General features: G+C 35.2%; 1 protein-coding gene across 5 annotated transcripts in view; it reads left to right on the forward strand.

Annotated features, from left to right (window-relative positions):
* LOC110465236 (multidrug resistance-associated protein 4-like) overlaps positions 1 to 12,423 on the forward strand; it is a 131,730-nt gene that overhangs the window by 91,780 nt on the left and 27,527 nt on the right. Inside the window, exon 8 of one of the 5 annotated variants that reach the window (XM_021520934.1) lies at positions 4,297 to 4,546. The exons of the other annotated variants lie outside the window; for them this stretch is intronic. Coding sequence (XP_021376609.1) covers positions 4,297 to 4,546 — 250 coding nt within the window. The remainder of the gene's footprint in view (positions 1 to 4,296; positions 4,547 to 12,423) is intronic. 5 annotated transcript variants of the gene reach the window in all.

Genomic DNA, 12,423 nt, shown 5'->3' on the forward strand with positions numbered 1-12,423 from the left:
TTTGTCTCCATTGTCAACATGTATTTGAGGTATAGAAGGGTTGTCACAAGCGGTTCCAGAACTGCTAACCAATGAAAAATACCTGGGGTTGCTCTCCTTATTGTTTTGGTGATTCATGTCTTTCATTTGGTGTTGATAATCCCACTGTTCCTTTTTCATGTCTGTAAATATCAAGTCAAAAACACAGATAGTTTCTTTTCTATTATCATCAGCTGATAAGAGCAAAGAGATGTTATTATCCATGGGACCAATGGAGGAATTAACTCCTTGTTTGTTCTAATTGACCAAATAAGAATAAGCAGAAATATATTTCCTGCTCTTACTGACCAATAGGAGAGAAGTGATGTTCTTTCTGTAGTCTTTGACCAATAGGGGAGAAATGATGTTCTTTCTGTGGTCTTTGACCAATAGGAGAGTAGTGATGTATTTTTCTGTAGTCTTTGACCAATAGGAGAGCAGTGATGTTTTTTCTGTGGTCTTTGACCAATAGGAGAGTAGTGATGTTCTTTCTGTAGATTTTGACCAATAGGAGAGCAGTGATGTTCTTTCTGTTGTCTTTGACCAATAGGGGAGCAGTGATGTTTTTTATGTTGTTTTTGACCAATAGGGGAGCAGTGATGTTTTTTCTGTTGTTTTTGACCAATAGGAGAGTAGTGATGTATGTTTCTATAGTCTTTGACCAATAGAAGAGAAGTGATGGTTTTTTTCTGTTGTCTTTGACCAATAGGGGAGAAGTGATGTTCTTTTTCTGTTGTCTTTGACCAATAGGTGATCTTTTCAGTGTTTTCATTCAACTGTAGGAGTACAGATTGGTTGCTGTTGTCATTCTAAGTAATAAGTAACAGAAAAGTGCTTTGAATTAGCGTTAAACTTCTAGAATACATATTGTGAATTGTGGCTAAAGATGTGGACTAATTTCTGTAAGAGACTGATCGTAAGTCTCCAAGATCTATGATGGAGTTGATAAATGAACATTGATCAGCAAAGTAGAGCAGAGGTGTAAAAATACACTTTAACGGTGCCTAGGACAGCCAGTCCTAGAGCTTTCGAAAGTGCAAAAGGCTGGTTCCTGAAACATGTTTTACATGTATTTGGGATTCCCCTTGACTGGATGTGAATAAATAATTAACTGAGATGACTAGGTTATTGGGATACAATTAATGAAATAATTATGAAACAAACAAACAAAATCATGAAAACAACTTCATTCTTTGTTTTGAGAACTAAATTGCTAGTAGAATACTAGTGGTCTTCACATCAATTCAGACTTATATACTGATGAAAATAACTGAAATACCAGTTTAAATATATACATGTATCAAGGATATATAAAAGATTTACTTATTGAATAATTGTATGCACATGCTAATAAATGAGGGACATTGCTTTAGTCTTTTGGTCTAAAAATAAGTCTGCTTATCAACAGGAAGTTGCAATTGCGTGACTAATAACCGAACCGATCCAGACCTGGATTTCCCCCACTTAAAAAATAATTTACATAAAAAACAATTGATAAAAAATTAAATGCAACTCTGCAATTTAATTGAAAATAATTTATATTATAATATTGCAGTTGCTGAGAAAAAAACCAATCCTTATAATACTTTATGAAGATTCATAGCATGTTCAAAAATTTGTTTTTTGTCTGTATAGTTTGTATGCATTTTAAGGCAAGTAGAAATTGAATTTGGGCCAATGAATTTGTAAGGTATACTTTTCAGGGGAAGTGCTTTAAACATTGTTTACACCCCTGTAGAGTCTACCATATAAGGTAGAAGCCTCTAAGCTGTTGCGTTGCTGATGTTGCTTCTGTTTAAACAGTTGATAGCCTTAGGGACACAAGTAAATGTCCAGCCAATCAGATTACTTGATACAAAGCAAAAAAAGTTTTGGACTGCCCTCTGCGCGTCAAACATAAAGGTACATGTAGATAAAAACTATGACAAATGTTGAACTGCCACATACAGACATCTGGCGTGTCACTAATTTGTTGACAGGCTGATATATACTCTATTTACTTGCGTTTTGAATACACTTAGTGCCATACACAGATTTACTGTAATCTTGAATTAATTTGTCTGTGCTCTTGTGTTCTTGTGGTGATACTAACTCTTTAGTTTTTGCCTTGCTAGCTTAAACTCTCTCTTTAATTCTAAATGAGCTAGCTGCATGGTCCTGCTTACTTAAAACTCTAAATCTTCAAAAGAGCCTTTGTTAGCCTAAACTCTAAATCTTTAAAAGATGCCCTACTTGCTTAAAATCTAAACCTTCAAAAGAGGCTCAGAGTGTTTGCTTAAGTGGTATTGCCGTTATAGATGTTGATGAAACCTGAAAGCAACTGACAACTTTGAAAATTTTTATATATAGTAGCATTGCTTGATGCAGTATTGCAGTACATATATTACTAAACCAAATAATTCAAATCAATTTATTATTGGCACACCTATTCTGAAGGACCAAGGTGAGCTTATGCCATACTTTGGCGTCAGTCAACAAAAAAATAATTGCAAAAAAAAAAATAAAAAAAAAATTGTTTAACATTTTGTTAAACAATTTCTTCTTAACCAGGAAATTCAAAATTGTACAAAAGGGGGGGATAATTTGACTATATTAATTTGAGCGACATCTCTGGAACTAAGAGATGGATATCAAGTATATTAGGTTGGAAGGAATCTGAGGTGGTGGGGATTCAAAAGGAAAAATGCCAAAGATCCTTACCCTATAATAAAGTGAACATTTAACACTATATACAAGTGCTTAGCATAAAGAGACCTATACAATAATCATATTTGAATTGAACCTAGGGACTTAGTTCCTGGTTTACTGGACGTAGCTTTAAAACTGTTAATAACCCCACTCTTTAACCATATATACAATTGCTGGGCATAAGAAGATGAATACACTCATGGTATTAGAATTGATCCTGGGGTCTGGCCACTTCTTTAGGGACTTTATTTGCCCCTTGGTCATAGCTGTGAAACCTTTTGAGATCCCCACCCTATTACAAACGTACCATTGCTGAACATGAGGATTTGGATACACTGTATATAATGCTGTCAGGGGAATGGCCCTATCCCTGGGATTTTATTTGCCATACTTCTTTCATTGAGAATCTTTTTCCAATGATTGCTTATATATCCAGGTGAGCAATACAGGCCACCTGGGCCTCTTGTTGTGTGGTCTTTTTGTCAAGAACTTACTGTCAATCTGTAGATTGTATCTGTGAATTCTTGAATGCTTAAATGTGTGGTTGAATGGATGCTTTTTCAATATCAATTGTTATGTATTTTCCATGGAGTATAGTCTTTTTGTAGATTTCAGTTTGTGAATGATTCTCCTTACCAATAAACAAGAAAGTTCAACTTTCTCACCTGAGCCATGAATATAAAATATAACATAAAATATTGTCTGATAAAATGTCAATACACTGCCTGTTTACACAACCGATCAATAATAAAAAATAAAAAAATGATAACCGACACCAAGAATGGTTGTAGCCAAAGATAAATTTAATCAAATGTTTCAAAAAAAATGAAATTTACTAAAGTTTAATTTTGTCTCTGTAGTGTAGTTGTGATATTGTGACTTTTTGTAGTATTTTGTCAATCCTGTTAATTTGCTTGATAGATTTCCACACAAAATTGAAATAATTGAGTTATATGCAATTGTTTTGTTTAGTTTTTGTTTATGATTTTGAGGTTTTATTTTTGAATAGACTATATTTATGACTTATGGTGGATCTAAAACATGAACATCTGTATGAAGTATTATTCCTGACAGATTTTCATGCCACCATTTGGTATTAACACGTTTTTTGTATTTAGTTTGACAAATTGTTCAACTTTTCTCTAACCGTGCTTTCAAAATCCCTGTTAGTTTGTTCTATTAGGTAGGCATTGAACATGAAAAATAAGGTTAAATATAAGGAAAACAAAAGTTATCATTTATCTTAGTAAGAAGAAAATAGTACTTGTTTGATATAACAAAAATCAGACCAATGAGCTGCATTTACTATGAAAAATGACAACATTGATAACGACACCATAATGAAAAAGCCATGCAAATCTTTGGGGAAGTTTTTTTGTTAACTCTGTAAAAGTGTACCTATTTGAAGTACAGCGAAATGAATTTTCCAAATTTCTTGAAGAATGATTTGGTGAATTAAAATCTGAATTCAAGAGCTATATATTTTTAGATTTTGCACGTGAAAAATGTCAAAATTTTCATCTCAATCCAAGAAATAAAATTGGTTTTGGATAAGCCACGAAGAGTATCCTCTATGTCTTGAATTTGTAGATTTGAGAAATACTGTGTTTGGCGAGCCGCGATTATATCCGGTCAAATGGTAACACTCTGGACGGTAGGCCCACGGATTATGTATTACTCTGTGGTTGTCCCGGTGACACTCTCTGGCCGACCTTTGACCCCTAGTGAGCTGTACACCTGTTTGCCTCTGCTGTTTCTTATGGCTCATACCATCTATGGGGGTTTGTTCATGGCAATTCGCAACGTTGCCGAGACCTGGATTTCACAGAAACGGGCAAAGGTAAACACCATGTCACCAAGTCGTTGTAAATTATATGAATGACCAAGTAAAAAAGAGATTTTTAAGATTATCACTGTTACAGGGGGTGGACCTTTACATGAAACCAATAAGGTATCATTTATATTTCAATGTGTTGCTTTACTTTGATGATGTTGATAGGGAACATGTCTAGATTGTCCGCAGATCAGAATGACTTACCTTGCTTGGCCAGGTGTACGTTAGGTCTTTCGCATGAGCAATTGTGTCTGTTCTTCATCATGGCTTTATATGTAACCTGATGGGCTGTGGTTAACGGCTACCATGTCTGTTTTAGTGCCAGCAAAAAATCCCCCAAAATTGTCTGCTTAGCTAAAAACCCTCCCCCCCCCCCCCAAACTGTCAGCTTAGCCATCAAAAATAAATAAAAAGTGTTGTGCACATACATCCTGGTTTAGGTTATTGAAATCAACATTGCTTTTATGGTGTTTTTGTCTAAATTAAGGACACAAGTTTGTATTATGACACATTTGTTGAATTGATTAACAGATTTGGGCATCGTTACATTTGGCGCTCTTCGCTGATAGCTGGTGTGATGAGTTCACTGTGGTTATCTGGACCTCGTGTAGCTTTTTTAGCGGTTGTCTTGCCAGTAGCATTATTGGGTCAACATTTGACCTCCGAGGTCCTGTATATCAGTCTTCAACTCATCTTCTATCTGGCTAAGACTTTCGTGGGCCATTGCTTCTCTGCAATTCGCAATGGTAGTGAGGCATGGATGACCGTGAAACGTATGAAGGTAATTAACGATTTCTCATATTCGTAACGACATGAGTCACAAGTATTCACTTGAGGAAAGTTTCACCATCTCGCCCTGGTATGGGATATGTGTGAATACTGTGACATCACACCTAAAGACAGACAAAACTACTTGTGTGGATGGACTAATGTTAGATTTTACTTACACAAGTAAAACTGTTCAATTTCATCAACTGCTAGCTACGATGCTTTGGTTCAATCTCATTGTATTTATTTTATCAAATTGTATATTTATGTACTGTAAAGCGCTTTAGAGTGGCTTATGTTAGCTAGATAGGGCGCTATATCAAATGTTGTATATTTTTTTATTTATTTATATTTGATAACCTAAAGTTTCGTTCATCATTCTGTTGTCGTCTATCATGGAGTCTCCTGTAACTCCACCTAGACAAACCATACTTTGAACAGCCGTAGTCTGTGTGGTCCCCTACAACGAATCAGGCATGGAAATGGCAGAGCTATACTACTAAAGTTTAGTTGGATGTTGTAAGCTTTGCCAAGGGACATGGAAATTGGGAGGCTGGACAACATTTTGAAGTCGACAAAATTGTATGGCTTGTTGTTTTTTCCAGTTATTGTTTTGATGTATATGATTTGTGATTTGACAAACATTGCATATAGCCTGCATTTTTTATTTTATTTTTAAACATTTCATCGGATAGCCTGCTGCCTCCATTTTTCCACGCCACACCAGTGACTGGATATTTTCAACATGTTACTGTGAATGTGAAAACTGATTATGTTGGTGTCCAATGGTTGACGATATTAGGTTTGGTTTGATCAAAGACATGCTAGGTTTTGATGGTGGAGGGAAAATGGGAGTGCCATGAGAAAAACCACTGACCTGTGGCCAGTACTGAGCGACTGCCTCACATTGGCCTCGAACCCACAACCCGTTGGTGGAGAGCTAGTGGTTGTAGAAATGAGACGCCATAACCACTCGGCCTACACAGCTCCTAAGGATAATAGTGCATGGTTCATGTGGGCTGACAGAAAGTGTTAATGCCAGTGTTGTGAAAATATTGTTAGTGGCTTGTTTGACTGATGATATTCAGTTTTGCACTTTCTTGGTTGTTCAGGCGAAGGAAGGATTCGACAGTTAGTTATAATGGCTAAAGATTTGATGAGTTTGTCTAAATTTTCCAGACTTTTGTCACGTTTGATTTTGTTATAAGACAGTTTCACCGTTTGAATATGCTGCATTGCAGTGTCATTGTTTGGAATGAGTTCAAGATTAGGGGATCATTGCTGTGGTCAAGTTAAAAACCTAAGGGCTATCGAAAATGTTTTTGTGTATTTTAAAAGATGAGAACCAATACATGAAGGCATGCAAAACAGGAAATTATGTAATTATTGTTTTCAAGCTCTATGTTTTGTAATCTGATGGTCTAACTTTGAACCTTTCTTCCTGGGTTTACCTTGTACAGGAATTATCACCTATAAATAAGGACTTGCATGTCCCCCAGTGTTTGTAGTCCTCGGACTCCTGTAGTACGTATGATGGCTCACACATTGTAAAGACATTCCGATGAAGTATGGAACATACATTAGTGTTCCTCACTAATTGATCTTGTGTTACTAGAACTTTTCCCATGGGATGTCTCCTGATATTTACCATCACAAACCAGAATCAGGATCTCCATACGATATCAAAGTTTTACTTTTTACACAAACAATGTGCGTATTAAACGTGTCGCAACGTTTAATACATACATTATTTGTGTATAAAGTAAAACTTTGATATCACATATTTCCAAACTGATGAATCTTATTGAAGGATCTCCATACATTTAATTGTGATGTTAGAAATTCATAACTTGTTGAAAATATGTCGATAAAAACCAGCAAGTGAGTTTCTTCTGTTTAAGAAAGCATTGGATCAATGGTAATTCTATTTTCTGAATACTGTTCAATAGGAAAGGTAAATTCATTATCCTGATTAGGATAAAAGAATGCTTGCGATGAAAATCTCCCTACCAGTGGGAGAGCAATCTCCCTACAATGTGATCTGAAGTCATAGCAAGTGTGTTTTATCAACTTTACGATTGTTCATACGATAAGTACCATATTGGTATTAAAATTCTTTAAGCATTATGATGATAATTCTATGTTAAAATAATTGGGGGGTTTTCTGGTTACTCTCTGACATATTAATTATGTGAAGCTAAATTAAGGTAATAGGATTGTGTCACCATTTCTCAGTAGAATTTCTTGAAATTTTGTAGTGATGTTGCTTTGAATTAAAGAAAATTTTCTGCCACAAATAGAATATAGGTTGTCACAATTTTAAGGATTTTAAATGGAAATTTATGTAAAAAGGAGTGAATTTTGGGGAAAAAATGAAAAGACACAATTTTTTCCAAAATAATGTCAATAAAAATTATACTGACATAGATTAGTATTGCATAAATGTATATCAATTTATTAAATAGTGAAATTGTGTAAAATTAATTATCTATAAGCGATTAAAAATTGACATTTTATAATGAAACTGTTTATGCCTACTCCACATAAAACTCAACACATATATAGAATTGAATAAGGCCATCATAAGATGACAATTTATTATAATGACATCATGACACAAACTATGAAAATGATGTTTACTGTCAATTTACATCTTTAGGTGGGGACAATTTATTATAATGACATCATGACACAAACTATGAAAATGATGTTTACTGTCAATTTACATCTTTAGGTGGGGATTCGATAGAATTACGCCAACACATATATATATAAATCACAAAACAAACAATATTAAAAAGGGTGGCATGTAAGGGTGGGTTTTTCAATAAGGCAAATTTGGTATAAATTTATAAAAATATGCTGCGCCAAAATGGCGCCGTTGAAATTTTTCTTAAAGATGAAGAAAGAGGCCTACAGCCAATCAGATTGTAGCGTGGGATGTTAGCCAATCAAAAACCTCAAAACGATGGAGGCACCAAGAAGGGGGGAGCGGCACCCTAAGGGGGGCGATGTTCGTAGCAACCTTTTAACAATACTTGTCAAACAGTCTAATGGAGGGTTTATGTGTCGCGACATAAAATCAGCTATGTATATAACTTGCATTTATGCCTACTCCACATAAAACTCAACACATATATATAATTGAATAAGGCCATCATAAGATGACAATTTATTATAATGACATCATGACACAAACTATGAAAATGATGTTTACTGTCAATTTACATCCTTAGGTGGGGATTCGACAGAATTACGCCACAAAGAAATGCCTGGATTGGTTTGAAATACTTTAATATTGAGAGAACACACTGTTCTGTCAATAATGAACATACAATATTCATCAGTTTAATATTAAACATTAGAATATGCGGAAATTGTGATACTGTCTCCCTACATTGGATTTTCAACTAGGGATGTACTTCCTATTTCCGTTTATCAATACACTCCTATGAACTTAAAGGAATATCTGCCTTGCTGTCAAAAATAATTCTGTAGTAAGAAACAAGAAAGTAACAAAACTAAATAGTGTTAATATTTAAGCAGATTTAATTTCTAATTATTTATTTTAAATAAGATGAAATCATGATTCATCTTTTCTGAAAGACATGTATAAATGATTGAGGTTGCATGCATTAAATTTTAACAGTTTCTGTCATGGAGGCAGAATGTAAGAATATCATAGACTAACTCCTGCCTAACCCTGACCTATCAAAACATAGTAGGAAACCTATATCTACGCAATGTACATTGCATCCAGGGAACACACCCATTTTCCTGCTACTTATTCCCCCTCCCTTGAAGCCTGTTCCTGCTACTTATTCCCCCTCCCTTGAAGCCTGTCCCTGCTACTTATTCCCCCTCCCTTGAAGCCTGTCCCTGAACTCATGTTACACACCCCTCCAAACTCCTGTACTTTTCCCAGTAAAGATATATAGTGCACATTTTCGGAAAAATCACAAGCCAGAGACCCACTATCCTGTTGTAGGTTTGATGAAAAGCATTTTTGATCAGTATTTTATCCTCAAACATCAGATGCAGTTTAATTCAGTTGAATAAATATTTTCCAATTGATTTTTTTTTTTGACTTCTTCCTTTTTTTTCTTCAGACATTAATTTCCAACCATTAACTTCTTCCAGGGCGGAGCAGCGTTACATCCTTGGACACAAGAATCTGTTCCTTTTCAGTTGTCAGAACGAGTTCCTAGTTAACAAGCCCCTGTTTCTGTTGGTCTTGTTGTCCTCTGTACTCATCTTCGACTACAATGTCGTGGCTTCCTCTATGTTCATGGCCTTATACATGGCAAACATGCTCGGTTCCATCAGCGGCTTTAAGCGGCAGCGTGCGATAATATTGCTGAGTGAAGCTTTGGCTGTTGGCCCTCGCGTGACGGTAAGGCCCTCCAGGCAAAACCAGTAGAGCTAGCCTACCTGAATCCATACCAAGTTATCTATTACATCTAGAGTTTGAGTACCTAGTTGGCTGAAATTCCTTACACAGCTTAATTACTGTCAAAGTGTACTATTGTATATTTGACTGTCACCCTATATAATCACCACATTCCAACACCTCCTGACATTTTCGGGCAACTCTGACTGGAATATGATACATTTGTATGTTCCAGCCTAGAATAGGATATTTTTGTGTTCCAGCCTAGAATAGGATACATTTGTATGATCCAGCCTAGAATAGGATACATTTTTGTGTTCCAGCCTAGAATAGGATACATTTTTGTGTTCCAGCCTAGAATAGGATATATTTGTATGTTCCAGCCTAGAATAGGATATATTTGTATGTTCCAGCCTAGAATTGGATACATTTGTATGTTCCAGCCTAGAATTGGATACATTTGTATGTTCCAGCCTAGAATTGGATACATTTGTATGTTCCAGCCTAGATTAGGATACATTTGTATGTTCTAGCCTAGAATAGGATACATTTTTGTGTTCCAGCCTAGAATAGGATACATTTGTATGTTCCAGCCTAGAATAGGATACATTTGTATGTTCCAGCCTATCCTAGATTTTTCGATCTTGTCCAGGCTGTCTTGCACCTTTACCTGACATTTGGAGCAAACTTTTTACAAGGTGATATATATTCATCCTCATGCACAAAAAAGGGAATAACCACACATGTAAAACATTTTATTTTGTTGTTAAATGGTTTGTTTGGGGTGTTGGTTGATTATATTATATATCATATCATCAACAGCATAAAATGTGCTACTCTCGTCTTCTTTAGCACCTCCTTGGGTCTAATGTTGGCTTTTAAGGTGAAATACACATTCTAGTCTAGTGTAATGTTCTTCAGACAAGTCCAAAGCGGGTTCTTATCGGTTATTTATTCTTAACAATCATCAGTATATCATTCTTAACTCTCATCAGTTCATCACTGTTTCATGCTAAAAATATAACTCTTTCCATCCATGTATCTTCATGTGTTTAGATTAAATGGTTACTGCTGTTGTTATAAGGAAACATTGATGGTAAGATGGAAATAAAAATTAATGTTTCCTGGCTGCAATGACAATATCATTCTGAAATAGAACAATAAAACTACAGTATAAACTGTCAGGCCTACGCATCTTGTTTTGTCTGTTTTAGTCACGACGGAACAAGGGAGTGATAACTTCTTGTAGAGAGGCCCCAAATGGGGGGAATTTGACCTTAAATCAGAATTTGATCTTTGAAAATCATACATAGATAATGTTAAATTTTTATGGAGGTTTATCCAAAAGCATAGCTTCTAACCCGAACCATTTATTAATATACAAGACTTAAATCCTTCCAGGTTGGAGCAGCGTTACATCCTTGGACACAAGAATCTGTTCCTTTTCAGTTGTCAGAACGAGTTCCTTGTTAACAAGCCCCTGTTTCTGTTGGTGTTGTTGTCCTCTGTACTCATCTTCGACTACAATGTCGTGGCTTCCTCTGTGTTCATGGCCTTATACATGGCAAACATGCTTGGTTCCATCAGCGGCTTTAAGCTTCAGAATGGCATGAAGTATCTTAGTGAGATAGTCACTTGTATGTCGCGTATAACGGTAAGAAATCCTGAACCAAAAATTAGAAGTGCTTTTTACCTCAGTCATGTAACCAGAGTCTGCTTTGTTATATTTTTATAATACATTTGAGCAATTACAGCTGATTATGGAAAAGTCTAATATTTCTTATTTACAGACTTGAAAGGTTTTTAATTGCTTAAAGCATGTCACCTTGTCACATGTATAAGATATTATTCTGGTTACCACTTACCAGTGTTGGAACATTTAAGGTGTCACTAAAACTGCAGTAAACAATTCCTCCCAAATTGGTCTTTTTGATGGAAATTTGCTTTTCAGGAATGAAAATATCTGCATTTGCCACAAAAACATATGTTTCTGTTGCATACAGAATGACTTATTTTTGGCAAGTTTATTGAGTTGATCAAAAATGCAGTGACGGCTTAATTAGATCACAACATCACATCTTTCTTGCCTTCGCCTTGGGCACCAAGCTTGTCAAGGTATTGAGATTATCATATTGCAGCTTATTCTTCACTACTGTATAATGTATTAGGGTAAGACAAGCTCCTCACCTATGAAGACATTTCTGTGTATTGCTTTCTTGTGAATATGAATTTTCTTTGACATGCACCTTTTTTTTTTATTCTTCTTTACATAAATTGGGTCTAGGTGAAATAAACTCTTTGATTGTAACCCAGATATAAAGATTATGCTTTTTGACATAAATTGGGTCTAGGTGAAATAAACTCTTTGATTGTAATCCAGATATAAAGATTATCCTTTTTGACATAAATTGGATCTAGGTGAAACGAACTCTTTGATTGTCACCCAGATATAAAGATCATGCTTTTTGACATAAATTTGATCTAGGTGAAACGAACTCTTTGATTGTAGCCCAGATATAAAGATGATCCTTTTTGACATAAATTAGATCTAGGTGAAACGAACTCTTTGATTGTCACCCAGATATAAAGATTATGCTTTTTGACATAAATTGAGTCTAGGTAAAATGAACTCTTTGATTGTAACCCAGATATAAAGATGATCCTTTTTGACATAAATTGAGTCTAGGTGAAATGAACTTATTGATTGTAACCCAGATATAAAGAT

Source organism: Mizuhopecten yessoensis, unplaced genomic scaffold, assembly GCF_002113885.1.
Source record: "Mizuhopecten yessoensis strain PY_sf001 unplaced genomic scaffold, ASM211388v2 scaffold11065_2, whole genome shotgun sequence".
NCBI lineage: Eukaryota > Metazoa > Mollusca > Bivalvia > Pectinida > Pectinidae > Mizuhopecten > Mizuhopecten yessoensis.